At 36.4% G+C, this 17,721-nt stretch overlaps 2 protein-coding genes across 2 annotated transcripts; both read left to right on the top strand.

Moving 5' to 3' along the window:
* The first annotated feature begins 526 nt into the window (after window positions 1-526).
* On the top strand, window positions 527-7,653 carry mpv17l2 (MPV17 mitochondrial inner membrane protein like 2). The gene is made up of 5 exons (XM_007233154.4): window positions 527-959; window positions 2,464-2,625; window positions 2,748-2,824; window positions 3,390-3,518; window positions 4,764-7,653. Exons 1-5 carry the CDS (start codon window positions 773-775, stop codon window positions 4,860-4,862), a joined length of 654 nt encoding a protein of 217 aa, XP_007233216.1. The 5' UTR covers window positions 527-772; the 3' UTR covers window positions 4,863-7,653.
* Window positions 7,654-10,551: 2,898 nt separating this feature from the next.
* Window positions 10,552-15,777, top strand: LOC103046488 (serine-rich adhesin for platelets). Its single transcript, XM_007233153.4, has 4 exons — window positions 10,552-11,047; window positions 13,295-13,726; window positions 15,230-15,384; window positions 15,510-15,777. Exons 1-4 carry the CDS (start codon window positions 10,987-10,989, stop codon window positions 15,555-15,557), a joined length of 696 nt encoding a protein of 231 aa, XP_007233215.3. The 5' UTR covers window positions 10,552-10,986; the 3' UTR covers window positions 15,558-15,777.
* Window positions 15,778-17,721: the final 1,944 nt, after the last annotated feature.

Below are 17,721 nucleotides of genomic sequence, written 5' to 3'. Positions count from 1 at the left end.
CACGACTTAAATACGTAAAAGAATAATATAATTAACAGAAATAATAATAAGTATAAGAATACTACAATGTAACAAATAGCTAAAATAATAAGATTATTGACAAAAAGGCTTCACCACATTAATTTACAAAAATGCTAGTTAATCTGCATCACTGGCTTACTTTAAAAAACATTTTATTGTCTTACTTTACAATCAAAAACGACATTTACCACTCCAAGGTGCAGACCAAACATAACCCATTAATTTGACATGTTTTATTAAAACAACGCGACTGAAATCAATTATAGAATAATAAGAATCAAAGAAAAAAAAGGTTTATTTAAAAAGTTATACGATCCTTTAAAAAAAAAGAAAAAAACGGAGAGGGAATTACGCTACATTTGAGAATATAAAATATGGCTAAAATAATACGATTTTTTACCACACTCATTCACAATAATAAAAGTTAACATACTTCATTGTTCTGCGTGCTGGAAAACAGTAAATCAACTTTTATTTTGAAACTGTAATAAAAGTCCCTGAAGGTTTCGGTTTCCTCTCTAGTCGGCTGTAACGTGACCATGCCTTTGCTACAGGCTGTTAGTGAAATGGCTCAGAGGTGACATTTCTTATTTTGAATGACTGCTAAAGTAAGGTTCAGAATATCGCTGATCCCCTCAGACTGCTGTATTTTCCCCGTTAGCGGTTCAGCTGATGATTAGAGTGTTGTCGCCGTTGATTCTCTACACTGTCGCTACTTCTAGCTTAGCTAACTCTAGCTAACCGGTACGCCATGATTCCTCGGAGTAAAGACTTACTGGTGCGGATCTCTTTCTACTGGAAACCTCTGTTCTCCGGTAAATATCTGATAGTGACCAACATCGTGAGCAGTGGTGGGATGCTGGCCTTGGGGGACTGTATTCAGCAGAGCAGAGAAAAGCAACGCACGCCGGAGAAAAGCTGGGAATGGCAGCGCACAGGTAACCTAGATGCTCTGATTGTAACACAACATGAGTGACAGTTGATTAGTTAGCCTAGTTAAGGGGTATCCAAACTACGGCCCGCGGGCCATTTGCGGCCAGTTTCCTTTTTTGGAGCGGCCCGCGAGGTATTTTAGAAATAGAATGAAAGTTGGCCCGCTGTTAAGCAGGTTTTTATAATGTGAGATTCAAAGTTTTAACGCTAGGTGTCAGAAACGGGCCAAAGAGTCTAAAAGCGGAGAGGGTGCGCATTTCTAGCGCAAAAAAACGGCCAAAGAGTCTAAAAGCGGAGAGAGTGCGCATTTGTAGCACAGAAAAACGGGCCAAAGAGTCTAAAAGCGGAGAGGGTGCGCATTTCTAGCTCAGAAAAACGGACCAAAGAGTCTAAAAGCGGAGAGAGTGCGCATTACTAGCGCAGAAAAACGGGCCAAAGAGTCTAAAAGTTGCCTTATTTAAGGAGTTTAATATTAAGAGACATCATGAAATTAAACATCAATTTGAAAAATCTTAGTTTACACAACATTGTCAAAGATAAAGATAGTAAGTCAAGTAAAATGGTGGTGTGTAAATGAAATAATCAGGAAAAAAGTATTATTTAAAGTGGTATATTTCATTATTTGTTTTATTACAGAGAGTGGCCCGTGACTTCAAATATATTTCTCCTTCTGGACCCCAACAAAAAAGTTTGGACACCCCTGGCCTAGTTAGTTAACTAGTTACCTCAGCAGAGACGCAACGCTAGTTTAGGCAAGCTAGTTAGCTAGTTAAGCTAGGTTAGCCATTTTAGTTAACCTAGTTAAACTTGGGTGTAGCTTAGTGTAGTTTAGTATAGTAAGGATTTGGTTGTAGCTAACGTAACAGGTAAAGAAAAAAAAGATGTCAGGTCACAAAGTTCTGTAACAGTAAAGTAACAGCACTGAACCGAGCTGTTTAGCTAGTGAACTGAAATGGACTCGTTCAGCCACCATTGAGGGTCTGCGTGATGTCACCCATTAAATTATTTTAACCTAATAGCTCAATAACAATATCAGCACAAACGGTTATTTTGCTGCACAAACCAACCTAAACTCAGCACTAACGAACAAACGAAACCACTTAGTTGCGATTTGGCCACAAAGACGAGGTGTTACATAACAGATAAGAAAATAGTTTAAATTCTCAATGAGGGTAACAGCACATATAATGGTTTATATCTAATAGTTAATATATTAATTAAGTTTATATATAATAGAGCACAAAGACTGTTTTTTGCTGCACAAACCAACACAAACCTGGCACCAACTAATGAAAATATTTATTGAATATATGAGGGGCCAGCTTCACTGATATGTTCATGAATATGAATTCATGTTCATGTTAAAAAGATCCTACAACATAAACAGGCCTTAGAAAATTAATAGAAATGTTTATAAACTTTTTTTTTCTTTGCAGAGCAAAACGCAAACATGCTTTGTAACTTAAATAACCCTCTGCTATTGTATTGGACTATTGCTGTATTCTACAGGTCGCATGGCGGCAGTGGGATGTTCTATGGGACCTTTCCTTCACTTCTGGTATGAATGGCTGGACAAGGCTTATGCTGGAAGAATGGTGAAAACTGTTGCCAAGAAAGTCCTGATAGACCAGCTTATTGCATCACCACTTCTTGGAGCATGGTACTTTATAGGTACGGCTGGGACTCTTTGCATAATACTGGTTCTAAATAATTTTTTTTTTTTTTTATCAAAATCATGAATCTAACTGTGGGCATACCCTGTTGGTTTGGGGTTTTGCACTTTGTAATTTCAGGCATGGGCATCATGGAGGGCCATGGCGCAGTCAAAGGTTGCACTGAATTTAAAGAAAAGTTCTGGGAATTCTACAAGGTAATGTGTAAAACAGTTACAATTATTTTTTAATACTTGTATATTTAGTAATTGTGCATATTCTTTACAAACTTCCCAACTAATGAAAATGTGGTCAGCATTGTTTGCTGTGTCGTGTGGTTAGCGGTGTTTGTTAATTCTTTGAGTTTCTGAAGCTCACTGTACTATGTTGACTGAAACACTCTCATAAGGGGTATTTGGTTAGTGGTTTTAAAAGTCTTTACTTTGCTTCCTCACAAGAAACGTTAGTTTTACACATTCTGCAAACGTGAGTTTAAGTTAGGTTTGGTAAAAACTACAAACCTGGCTAATACAGTTTACAAAGTGGAGTACATCATTGGCTCTAATAGGCTTCAGCTGTAGCCATATGCAAGCTCTGTAGCAGTTGAATAAGAAACTGATTTATACATAAACCATTTCTAGTTTTTGACCTTAAGAATTATTTATAAATTAATAATGTTTTTCTTTCTCTTTCTCTATTTCTCTCTCTCTTTCTCTCACTTTTTCTCTTTTTCTTTTTTTTCTCTCTTTCTCTCTTTCTCTCTTTCTCTCTTTCTTTCTTTAGGCGGACTGGTGTGTCTGGCCCACTGCACAGATGATTAATTTCTACTTCTTGCCGGCGAAGTTTCGGGTTTTGTATGTAAATACAATTACATTAGGGTGGGATACCTACCTCTCCTATCTCAAACACAGAGTAAGTCTCATGTGGTACCATTTCTTGTATCTAACTACTTTCTTTAAAGTTAAATTGTTTTAAATGATTGTTTGTTTGTTTTTAAGTAATGCTATAAAGAAACACTTTGATTCCATTAAAATGATTATTGTAATATGCCAGGAACCTTTTAACCTTTTCACTTAATGCAGGGCTTTTTTATTAACAATTTAAATGTTATTCAAACATCTGTAGACATGTTCTTTTTTTTTATCAAAACAAAGTGGTTCTTCTATGTGTCACCATTAGAGATGGGACCGATCCGATACAATATCGGTATCGGGGCCGATATTGACGTAATCCGACGAATCGGATATCGGGCGGGCGCTGCCGATCCACTTACCGATCCATATTCCAGTCCAAAGCTTGAGCTGAACGATAAACACGCCATAACGTTAACACAAAACGCATCCCTGATCAGGATTCCAGTTTAACAGTTTACCCTGAACTCCCAGCAGCTTCAGTCTGCGGCTGACTGAGTAACTTTAGCTGTTTTATCTACAAAAAAAGTCCATTATCTGGAGAGTTTTCACTTTGGAAACGCTGTACAGCAGAACGGTACACGTAAAGTCAGCGTCTGAGAGGTAAACAGATTAACACCAGCAGTCTGTTAGCCTAGCTAGCACTGAACTGACAGCAGCTGCATTCCGGTGTGTGAAGGTATGAACTACAGATTGGAGTAAACTATATTCATAATCCACATATCCTATAAAACCACAGCATCTACAAACACTAACCAGCACAAACACACCCATCTGTTATTAAAAAACAGTCATCGTTGCAAAAAATGCCCTGAATTTAATATTTAACGTATTTAATATTTTACTTTTTTTATACTTAATAAAAATTCAAACATTTTATTTGAAAGGAAACTATTGTGTAATTGCATATGCAGTGTGTCAAATAAATGACTTTTGAATGCATTTACATTAAATGCACCTGTGGATACTCTTAAAAGGGCTGTGTGGTCTGTTTCAGCCTCATTATTTAACCTTAATCATAGTACTATTAATAAACTAAAAGTATCGGTATTTGTATCGGTATCGGCAATCTTATATCAGTTCTATATCGGTATCGGATCGGAGCTGAAAAAATTGTATCGTCCCATCACTAGTCACCATGTACTTTTTTATATTTTTGAAGTTTAATGATACTTTAAATCTGTTTAAACTCAAGTCATGTCCAAACACAACTTTTAACCCCATGTAATTTTGATAAATCTTTTAGCAGACACCTCAACAAGTGGATGAATCTGAGTCAGATCCACAGGACCAGTCACCTTCAGTGCCTCTACCCTCAGTGGAACCACTAGAAGAGAAACTCTAATCACACAGTATCTTACTAAATTAAGTTATTGGGTCTGCCTGTATTACAGTACTTGACTATGTTAATTGTAAGTCTGGAAATAAGATAAATAATATAGTCAATGTATGATTTGGCCATTGATTATTTGGCATTATATATTCCTGCTGAAGGACTCCAGAATCCTGTGCTGATTCTTTTTAAGGTGCCATAGTTGATCAAAAGTATGCATTAAGTGAAGGTGAATCACGGGTCAGATTTAGTCCTAACTGTCTTGTTTCCTGTTTATAGCTGAGAATGCAATCTGGTATTGCAGTATAATACATTCCCTGTTTGGGCAGCTGTGATGAAATGGTGGAGCCATTGAGGTTACAGTCATGTAACAGGTAATTTGTTGTAATATGACATGGTGAACTTCATAGACTGCGCACTGTATCTTAGTTTATTCAGATTTAGACACAGATTTATACTTAAATATCAGCTGCCAATCTGTGAAACTAGAGCATATTTGTGACAAATGAAGTGCAATGATTTTGGCTAGATGCCATCTGTAGAGTTTACAATGACTGTAGTGTAGTTTAATTAACAAAGAAATGAATCATTTACACCTCAGATATCTTTTGAGGTAAAGATCCTTTTGTTCTCCATCTGTTAAACACAGACTGCTAAAAAACTAGGTAAAAATGATGTTACCTCATAGACAGGTTACATGGGTACAAATAAAAGCACTCCTTCCAAAAGTTGCTTAAAGTTTTGTAGACAAAAGATGAACCTGATTAACTGTGGTTTGTGTGATATCTGAGGTTTGTGACGTTAGTTTAAAAAAGAAGATGCTAGGCTAACTTTCTACTTTAATTTATGAACCTAACATGCTAAAAGTTATGGGATATCAGTAAGTAAATGGATCATTAGGTGTGAATGATGGGTACCAGATAGATGAGAACCATCATTTCTGAAGTCAACATTGCTCGAAACACAGTGTGTACCGGAAATCTGACATACAAGGTTTTACCACCCACAGTGAATACCTTCTACATTCATACTGCAGAATTATGGGCCATTGCTTAAGCCATGGCACATATTATTTCCTGTCCTATGAATATTGGCATATTGGTATGTGCCAAACATTTCAGTCCAGTTTAAAAGCAGAATAGTACAATAAAATATTTATTTTTATGTTTTTTTTTTTTTTATACATTTTGCCTGAATATTGTTGACAGTCTTATTCCACTGTCTAAGTTACAAACTTTAGCCTAGCATCATCTGTTAAGTTAAAGAGGCACATGTCAGATATCAAACCTGTTTTCACTGATGGACTTCATCTGAGTTATGTGGTAAATCAGGTTAATTAAATTTTTTTGGTTTGTTTGTTGTTTGAACTATACATGGTATGCTATGTTTAAAATACTGACGAAATATTAAAAAAGGAGTCCACTATTTAAACAGTAATAGGAAAATACTACATCAATACAATTACAGCATAAAATACAAAAGTGCACTATATTTTATTATATATCCGATGGACACATTTGAATCTGAAAAAAAAAAAAAACGTAATGGCTTACTGTTTAACCAATAGATAAGCTTGGTTACAGCAGTGTACAAGAGCTTTTTCCTTCTGTGCCTCCTCTACATAATAAATAAATAAATAAATAAATATATATATATATATATATATATATATATATATCTCCCAAAAGAGCCCAATGTGACATTTGACACTGACCCTTTAAAAGCTATCGAAAGTTACTTTCAGTACTGTCTCAATCATTTTAACTCATGCAGTCTTAAGTGACATATACTAAACATTTTAAGAGCATTACAGCAAAAGTGTGTGATTGTGTGTTTGTTCATCTGACCTTATTTACAGAATGTAGGAGTGCTGTGTTAGTGCTGGAGAAAAAAACTAGCTCCTTTTAAAAGTGTATTTTTTTTTTTTGTTGCTGCTAAAGCTCTGTTCCAACCATATAACCATTAAATGCTTTAATTAAATGTTTTACATTACACAGGAATAGGTCTGACCGATTTATATAATAAAAATTTAAAATATAAGTTACAAATGTTTTGTTATTTGTGATTTAACCTTACAATATTTAGTCATGTGCCCACAATACAAAATATATATTATTAAGCTGCTAACTGAATTTATTTGATTTAATTTTAACTTGGTAATAATATTCAAAAATGGGTATGGGCTCTTATGGGATATTGTTGAAAGTTGTATCTCCAAAATAGTTACTTTTACTTTACATTAAAAGTAAAAAAAAAAAAAAGTTAAGAACATCTGTGTCAACATATGTCAAAAAGTGAAGAATGACAAAATGGACATACAAGGTTTTTACGTAAGAGAGACAGGTTGTATTTCCAAAGATAATTGTGAAGATAAATATGAATGCTGCATTTCTGCATATGTGTGTGAAAATGTTGTCCTTCATGTCCTTTTTATTTATGAAATGTTTTTCATGATTCCCCCCATCATAAGTTTTATTAAAGACTGTTATTTTTCTCACTTTATATGGGAAATTATTTATGAGCATATTTATAAGCATATGACTGTAAAATGATCCTCCTTTTTGTCTATAGGGACAAATTGTGCCCTCTACTGGAACATGCTGTATGTGTACTATATTTAACTGCCAGAAGCCGGAAGTCTTAGTTTTAATGCATTGTGTGCATGTTTTGTTGTGGTGCATGATTTCTACTCTTTGCTAGTTTGAAGACGTTTTAACATTTTTCAAGGCCAAACTCGTCATTGAAGTATTAGTACATCTGAGTTGTTGTAAATTAATTTCAGAAATAAACATATTTGGTGTAATCTTAAGTTTTCAAGCATTTTTTTATGTTATCTTTAAGGGGGAAAATGGTTGTTCTCTATGCAACTACACAATGGATTACTACAGATGCGTTTCCATTAAAAATGAAAATGAAAACAAAAAAGGAAAACAAAAATACATTTCTTGGGTTTTTAAATATATGTTCAGTGCCTGAACAGAAGATAAAGTATATTGTCAGCAATCATTGATACATGTTACAAAGTAATGAAATCTTCATATCCTTTCAAAAAACATATCCACACTGTTCTTTTCTAGAGGTTCCTATTCGAGGACCTCTTGTTCTCAATTTGTGAAAATTTATTGCATACCCTCAAATTTCTATGGCCAGACCCATTCTGTGAAGCACTTTAAACACAATTGTTTTAGCTATTCTGAAGGCCTGAAGTTTGGAAACATGAACATGTTCCCAATCCCTTCTATTTTGTTATAATACCACTAACAGTTGATTGTGGAATATTTAGTAGTGAGGAAAATTCACGACTGGACATAGGTGGCATCCTATCATGTTAACATGCTGGAAATTCACTTATCCCCTAAGAACAACCCATTCTTATACTAATGTTAGTAAAATTAGAAAATCAGTCTATATACACATGTGGCCATGGAGGGAATTGGAACATCTGGATTCAATACTATTTGGATAGGTGAGTGATATATATATATAGTAAATATGGGTGCAATTCTGAGACAGGAGATGCATCAACTGTGTTGAATCAAACATTCTCCCCTACATATCATTGCGAGGCTCTTATGTCTTTGCTGCATATGACGTTTTTGGCTTTGTAACTGAGTACAGGTGCTGGTCAACGAATTAGAATAATTTGAAATAGTGCAATCATGAAATTCTTTGAATGCATTTTTTGTGCAGAAAGCAAATCAGGTGTTCACCACACCTGTCCTACTCGTTAGACTAATCACAGAACTCGTTACCTGGAAAAAAATTTGTTCAGCTGAGCTTTCCAAAAGGCCCATTTAGGCCATTTAACTGTGACACTGTTGTTTTATTGAATTAGAATAATGGAGAAACCGTTTCATTGAATTAGAATAAATGCTCGATTTTTTGTTTTCTGTGAAGAGTGTTCACTGTGCAGTATAAAGTCAGGGTTGAGTAGAATTTCTAAGTTGTAAAATCAATCATGGGTAAGCAGCGCGACCTCTCAACCGGAATAGTGGCTCAAATTCAAGCCCTTCGCCAACAAGGCTTGACCCAAACTAAAATTGCTGAGCAGCTCGGCATCAGCCAGTCTTCCGTCTGCAAAGCTCTCAAGAAAAACTGCAGCAAGCGCACCAACTGTTCCGGCGTCCGAAAAACTTCTGCTCGCGACAACAAGCAGCTGAGAAAGATCGCAGTCAGCAACCGGTTCAAGTCCACTTCCGAGCTCACCGACTTGTGGAACAAGCAGACCGGCGCTGACGTCTCCAGATCAACCACTTACCGTCTTCTGCGCGAACTCGGCTTCAAATCTCGCGTTCCAGCAGTAAAACCGATGCTGAACAAGAAACAAATGGAGAAACGTCTGAAGTGGGCCAAAGAACACGGCGAGTGGACTGCTGAAGACTGGCAGAAAGTGGTCTTCAGTGACTAATCACGCTTCTGCATCTCCTTCGGTGACCAAGGTCCTCGTGTCTGGCGTCGTGGTGGCGAAACCTACAACCACGAGTGCGTGAAAAGATCCGTCAAGTTTCCCCAGAGCTTTATGGTCTGGGGATGCATGTCCGCTCGAGGTGTAGGGAAACTCTGCTTCCTCAAGAAGACCGTCAATGCTGCCGTATATCAAGATGTTCTGGAAACGTTCCTGATTCCGACTGTTGAGGAACAGTTCGGCAAAGAAGACTTCATATTTCAACAGGATCTTGCACCGGCTCATGCCGCAAAGTCGACCAAAGATTGGTTCACTAAAAAACAGCTTGAAGTTTTGGCATGGCCGGCCAACTCGCCTGACCTCAATGTCATTGAAAACCTTTGGGCCATCGTCAAGCGGAAAATTCGTGACAGAAAGCCTACTACGCTGGACCAACTGAAGCAGAACATCGCCACTGCCTGGGAAGCTGTGAGTGCGGAAACTTGCGACAAGCTGGTCAAATCGATGCCGCGGAGACTTCAGGCAGTCATACAAGCCAAGGGGGCAGCCACAAAATACTGAGAAAGTGATGATTGTAATTATAATAAAAATTATTCTAATTCAATGAAACGGTTTCTCCATTATTCTAATTCAATAAAACAACAGTGTCACAGTTAAATGGCCTAAATGGGCCTTTTGGAAAGCTCAGCTGAGCAAATTTTTTTCCAGGTAACAAGTTCTGTGATTAGTCTAACGAGTAGGACAGGTGCGGTGAACACCTGATTTGCTTTCTGCACAAAAAATGCATTCAAAGAATTTCATGATTGCACTATTTCAAATTATTCTAATTCGTTGACCAGCACCTGTATATCCTCCTGCTGTTGCAGGACTTACACAGGTGCAGGTCATTTCTCATGGTCTTGAAAAACTGTGTGTTGAAAGTTGCTTTAGCAGCACTGATTGAAGCAAAAAGCTGGTTGTATTTTTAATAGTGTGCAGGCAATGCCCTTGCTGTTTAATAAAAAAAACAGTGTAGTCTTTGATAATAGTCTTTTTATGTAGTTTTTAAAGTGTGAAAAATAAAAACGTCAAATCATTTTTAAACATCTGATTCATTATGCATTTACTTCAAGTATAAACCCGTTTAAATTTATTTTTTAAGGTTTTGTGTAGGCATATTAAAAAATAAATGCAAGACAAAGTCTGTCTAATTCCATTTGTACATTTATTCTAAAAATATACTCTTCTCTTTTGTATTTTTTAAATATATTCTTAAAACTGCCCAAGGTTTAACTGCTCTATTCCTAAATTATTCCTAACATAACTCTGTTTTCATGTGTAATATCTTATGTTTAGGGTATTATGTATAATTTTCACTTGGGCCTATTTCTTCATGAATGAAACAAAACAAATCCAGGCCCAAGTCTTTCCTATTCCTATATGTATCCTGCCCATTTATATTTAAATGTTTCCCAAAATAACCCTGTTTCATTGTAATGCTTAATGTTTTATGTGTTGGGTGCTAAAAAAAACGTGTCTTTTCATGTACGCATTAGCTGCCTCTCGTAAGGTGATGTGCAAACAGTGACTAACCAGAGTCCGATATTACTGATAAGCTCTTGTAGAAGAAACCACACCTCTGCTGCATGTGGCCACATCCTGTTGAGGATGTAGGTTCTTGCCTCAGCTGCAGTGTTATCAGCTCGCTCTGCTCCTCCACAGCTGCTCTACAGGTGACTGCACGTCGACAGCATGGCTAAAGTACTGCATGCTATTCTTATTTTAATCATCGCTTCAGGCTCTTCTCTATTAGGTAAGGCAGTTTAAGTGTTTTTCATAAGTTGTTTTGCGTGCTGCTCTGCCTTTTTTACATCGCAAACTGTCGAGGGACTCGCGGCAAAATCATGCAAAGTAGCTACTTAAGGTAGGAGAGAGTGGAACCTGATCTGGTCCAACCATTTTAAATACATGTTTTTTTGTGCTGTGGCCTAGTTTGGCCTGTTGTTGTGGTTTGTGGTGTTGAAGGATGTTTATCAGACTACAGACTTTGCTAATGTTTGTCATGGTTTATGTGGATATAAAGTGCAACTAGGCTACTTTGATGGGGGGAAGCAGTTATGTCACCCTACCATACAACAACATACAGCTCTAGAAAAAAAAAAAAAATTGAGACCACTTCAGTTTCAGAATCAGTTTCTCTGATTTTGCTATTTATAGGTATATGTTTGAGTAAAATGAACGTTATTGTTTTATTCTGTAAATTACTGACATTTTAAATTGTTCAAATTCCAAATAAAAATATTGTCAATCAGAGCATTTATTTGCAGAAAATGAGAAATGGCTGAAATAACAAACAAGATGCAGAGAAAGAAAGAAACCAAGTTCATATTGATAAAGTTTAAAGAGTTCAGAAATCAATATTTGGCAGAATAACCCTGGTTTTTAATCACAATCACTTGGCATGTTCTCCTCCACCAGTCTTACACACTTCTTTTAGATAACTTCATGCCACTCGTGGTTAGGGCTGCAATGATCGCATAGTCGCTATAATCGACAATGTCGATTATTTAAATTTGTCGACTACAAATTTCATTGTCGATTATTTGTTAATTTGTTACAGTACCACATTTACACAAAGTGCTGGGGACAGAACTGCAATGGGAGATGGGAGATAAACAGCTCACTCACACAGTTTACACTCAACTTAGTTTGTGTTTCCAAAAGTGCCAGAACACAACAGATTACTTTTTAAATCACTAAATATCAGTACTTTCTATGTTTAAACAACATTCAGATATTTAAACGCCATTTAAATCTCATGTTCTGTTGTTTCTATCATTTTTTTTGAGATGGCAGAAATAATCATTGACTAATCAACTAATCGAAAAAAATAATAGTCAGATTAGTTGACTACCAAAATAATCATTAGTTGCAGCCCTACTCGTGGTGCAGTTCAGCTTGGTTTGATGGCTTGTGATCATCCATCTTCCTCTTGATTTATATTCCAGAAGTTTTCAATTTGGTAAAATCAATCTATTGCCCATTGTGTTTATTTAAAGGAGAAATCCTGTGGGAAATGGATTTGTGGTGTATTGAAACATGATTACAATTACAAACATTTTTACCCCAGCATTCCAAAATACAGCACTTTTAGCCGATGCTCCCAACAGGCTTACAGTTCTAGCGGTAGGGGCATAGAGTTGCAAAATTAGTTCTGAGGAGATGCATGAATATTTCAGAGATATTTTTAGCAGCAGCTTGAAACTCATGCATTTCCACAAAACAATTTTGCAATGCTATGCCCCTGTCTTACCTATCTGTTAGTACTCGTCAGCCGAATTATTGTGCCTTAGGGTGCTTTTCCAACAGCATGGTGTCGGTCCTGGTGCCAAGTTCCTGAACGGCTCTGTGCGGTTCTGTGTGGCCAGAAAAGTTGGTGCCATTCTGGGCCCACGATGGTGTGGAACCAGCGAATCTGTGACACCAGCGGCCAAAGGGCAAGGCATTCAATCTCACTTTGCAAAGTTGTTTACAAAACTTGCCGCCATTTTCAGCTAAGAGCAGCAACAACACACCCACATTTATGTACCTAGTGAGTGACTCCTTAAAACCGTGGAGAACTACTGACAGTACTGTATGTATAATTCTCAGTGCTTTGATTTAAATGTCAGGGCCCTTGGAATTCTACCATTGAAGTATGCAGCTACTTTGAGCTTATTAATGGTGTTTGTATGGACAGTGTGATTCCCCTATTGTCAGCATTGTAAGCAGGAAAAGACTCCAATATCACTGTAGTTCAGCTCGTTATCATGTTTCATTTCACATTGGATTTCGCCATTTATGTGGAGAACACATTAATGTAATCTATATTACTATATTATCATCCATATAACATATAAATTGTCGTAAAATTACATTACTAATTTCTGGGGTAGTATACCATGTGACAGGCCTAATTATAGTAATGGGAAAAAGTGACAGAAATCGTAACCTCTTAAGCAGGTCCACCTTTCCGCCCATCATGTTCTAACCAAACTTTAATTCTTTGCTTTATTTGCAGCCTTAGATGGGACAACAAAGCCTCCTTCAGCAGTATCTGCTGGGTCTGAGTCTTCTCCTTCAACACTGACCACAACAGCTAATACAAAAGCTGATAACAGTTTATCCTCACAAGCAACCACTCAAACCTCTGTTTCATTTCCAAAGTCGACTCATACTCCTACTGCAAGCACAGCCACCACGACTTCACCCCATCAGTCCAACAGTTCAGAAACAACCACCCATTCAAATGCGACTGGACAACATACAGCGTCAGTCACAACTTCACATGCAGGCAATGGCAGTGTATCCGAGCAGTCAACAATAAAAACAACACAAGTGTCTAGAAACGACAGCACTGGAACTACCGTGCTGAAGACAACCAATCTGCTGTCTACTAAACACAGCGAAACAACTTCAACAACAAAAAAAGTGGACACAACCACTGCCTCAGGTACATTTCATCACAATTAATCAATTACATAAATAAATAAAAATACTTGATATACATAATAATGTGTGTGCTTTAATGAATAGGATGTGGGATGTGTAATAGGAAGTGTGCGGTGTGATGCAATCTTGAAATGCATGAACTTCTGCATGGTTAGTTCCGAGTAAAATTAAAATATATTTAATAAGAAGTCTTTCAGCTCTACCTCAGAAACCAAGCAATATGTTAGGCTGTGTTAAGGATGTTAGTTTTCTGTGAGACAGCACTGTATTACTCAGCCTCATCAGTTGTATGTTCTCTTTATTGTTTAAATACCCAGCTTGCTTCAAGCAAATATGATTATTCAATCTCTGGGAATTGAATAATGACTGCTAGCCTAGCCCCAAATTCAAACAATTCTGACTGCTAACTTGTACTGATTTAGAAGGTAACAGGAACAATGAGCAATGAACAGTTTAGCTCTTACCATGGTCTGAACAATTATTAAAGACATGAATTAATTAAGAAGCATGCAGCATTTAGTTTATCTGTAATTAACATTAGCTATCTGCCTTTGATTTGCATTCACATCCTTTCACCAAAATTTGACCTTTAGAACTTTCAAGCGAATTAGTCTCTACCATTCTGCTGACACCTCTGGGTTACTCAATTAATTTGAAATAATTTCAAATACTAATATAATGAATAGTAAAGCTCATTGCGGCATCTCAATTAATCGTAACGTCATTGTTAGTATATGCAGTAACGTTATAATATTAACAGCAAAATAAACAGTTTGGGCCTCTGACAGGTCCAGTGGACTAAGGCTCTGTTATTTACCATAATCCGAAAATTGGATCCCAGGTCATGCTTTTTGCCATCAGCAGCAAGAGTCAGAAAGAGCACAATTGACCTTGTTCTCTTCGGGTGGATTGCTGGTGTTCTCTCCCCCTCTTATCATTCCTAGTGTGAAGATGTTCTGCACAGGCATCTGTTAGCTGATTTTAGCTGGATTAAAGCTGGGTTGCTGTGTTTTCTTCTGAGCATGCTCCCTACTCAGTGATGCTCCATTAGACACAGTTTAAAAATAAACGTATGCTTTATTTCTCTGGTCACTAAATTAATATTCTTAAAGTAAACAGATTAACCGATAACTGTTAACAGCATCTCTTAAATTCTCTGGTTATCTTCTTAATTGTCAAAATATTCAGTAGATTACTCTATTGTTAACTGATAGTGTCAGTTCTATTTATTCAGTTAGTCGTCAAAATAACCAGTAGATTATCCAATTATTAACTGATTGTGTCAGCTTAAGTCTGATTACACAATTAAACATTAAAATAATCAGTATATTTCTTGATTATTAATTGGAAATATCAGCTAAACCACATTCCAATTACAGGGTTAATTTATTCAGTAATCAATGGATTGCTAAGTTATTTGATACTTAATAGTTCGGCTATTTATTTTTTTTTTTTTTTCATTTTAATTAAATACTTCTGTGCTTATTATTGTCTTTTCATACAGCTTCGCAGGGAAACAGTTTGGCGATGAATCCAGGGCTCGTGGCTGTCCTGTGCATTTTCTTCATAGTTCTGGCTTTGGTGCTCGTGGTTGTGATTGCTAAGGTCATCACTGCCTTCAGGAAGCCGAAGTTTGAAAGGCTGGATGATTTACCTATGGTGAGATTCTGTTTGCTCAGCCCACACCCTTTAATACAACTTTACACGTGGCAGCGCATTGGTTTAGCACTGGAATTGGAAACCCTATTGTGTTTTTCATAATCATTTCCTTCTTCTTCCATCAGGGCAAGATAAGTGAGGATGCGCCATTTGCCCGATACCCACCAAAATAGAGGAGCTTCTGATCAAATTCACTGAAAATGGCACAAGTATACATATTTAAAGAGGTGCTGTGCTGCTTCATTGAAAAAAGAAGAGACATTGCTGTGCTGTGGAGCACAGTTAATATGTTCAACATGTTTGAAAAAGTAGAAATGACCCCTGAGTTTTTACCCAACACTTTCTTACACACGTTTTATTCAAATGTGTTTATTATTTCATAGTATGCACTGCCTTATTTGTTTTTTTTATTTTGATTTGAAAATTTGATTTTATAGGATGTTATTATAACACTTTGGGGCAGTTGTCCAGACAGGGATTAATGGTAGATTCATGTGGTGTCTGTTTTATTTGAAAAAACGAGTTTCCCACCAGAAAACCACCATGTGAACATCCTCTAATGTGGAATGCTCAAGTCAATAGTACATTAATTGTACATTAATTCTAATAGTGACATAATATTTACCCTTAGTGAAATTAAGCATAAAGTGCACTTAATTTTATTATTATATATATTTTTTTATTATTACCTCCACACAAACCAAGTCGGTGACCAACATTGACTAGCACTTGAATGCAACAGAAGCCTAATCTTGGATTTTACAGCATTTTGAATAGAGATTTTCTATTTAAAGGCAAATCAAGTCTACGACTAGGCTTAACCTTGTCCAGGAAAATGCCCCAAATGTCTGAATGTTTGTTTGTAACCTATTCTGTTGAATAACTTTAGCTACTTTGTAGCTTTAAGTTGCAACCTTTGCTAACCCCTGTAGAAATAGAATAGGACTATATAGTGCAGATAAGCATAGAAGATAAATAAGAACCTATTGTTACCATGCCTAATGCCAAGTGTGTGCTAGAGGTGTATACATCTCCCAAACAATGAACTGTGGAGCAGTGGAACTGTTTTCTACAATTATTTAGTTCCTTTAGAAATGGTTACAGAGTTGGGGTGGAAATTATTTGTCATTGCTAAATGTAATTAAATTCGTACAGCAATGGTCCAAATCTTGTGAAAAGGCTTTCCTGGGCAGGAGGAAACACAGAATGAGCAGGTGTTGCAATACTTTCGTCCGTATAGCGTAGCATATTGTTTTTGTGCTGATGTAATGTGGTCCTTGCTGCTTTCACAGTTGTAAAATGTGTGTTTTTGTGTGTGTGTGTCTGTGTAAGAGAGAGAGAGAAAGAGAGAAACAAAAAAAGGAATCTATGCCTTTAGTTTGTGTCCAAGTACTCAACAACTACACAAACTTAACTTTCTCTAGTTAAAGTAGTTATCCTAAGTAAACAGAGTCATTGTGCTGAAACAGCTATTGTTAGTAAAAACTTCAAAGCTATTTAATAATTCAAATCTAATCAGGGCACCAAGTCACACATTACATATTCATCTAAATGTGAAAGTGGAAGCATATCATGTAAGTTTTAATCAAGTTCATAATAATACTAATTCATCTCTGGTCATATTTGATTTATTTGAGTATAATGAAGCATTCTTCAATACATGTCATTCAATCATCCCATGTCATTGAATTTTTTATTGATTGTGTCAGTTTTTAAATGTTAAAAAGTATGTTGTGTGTGAAACATTGTTAACATTCTTAATATACTGTTGAATATGTTATACTGTTGACAATCTGGGAGGCAGTCACTGTAAAGTCCAAGCTGAAAACCTTTTTTGTTTAATGTGTTTAATCAAACACTTGGTAATCATTTAAAAGGTACAGGTCGGATTCAGGGACAAATACATTTTTGTTAACTAAGATTCTGCTGGGGATGTTCCTCTCTCATGTTCTTTCAGGTTTTTAAAAGTGGAGCAGAGGGCTGCTGGCTTAATTTTTAGATCATTCCAGTATAATCAAAATTAATTTTGGACTGAATTCTCCAGCTCTTAGCAACTCCCTGAAATACCTTATCAACCACATAGCAAAAACAGTTTCACCCTAGTAACCACCAGTGATGTCAGTAATGCGTTACTTAGCACAGCATGCTATCAGCCAGTATAATAAAAAAAAATTGGATTGAACTCTCCAGCTCTTAGAAACCACCTGAAATAACTTATCAACCACATAGAAAAACAGTTTCACCCTAGTAACCACCAGTGATGTCAGTAATGCGTTACTTAGCACAGCAGGTTATCAGCCAGTAAAAAAATAATAATAAATTGGATTGAATTCTCCA

This window comes from Astyanax mexicanus, chromosome 16, assembly GCF_023375975.1.
Source record: "Astyanax mexicanus isolate ESR-SI-001 chromosome 16, AstMex3_surface, whole genome shotgun sequence".
In the NCBI taxonomy this organism is placed as follows: Eukaryota; Metazoa; Chordata; class Actinopteri; order Characiformes; family Acestrorhamphidae; genus Astyanax; species Astyanax mexicanus.
Note: the sequence above shows the minus strand (reverse complement) of the source record. Positions and strands in the feature narration are given on the sequence as shown.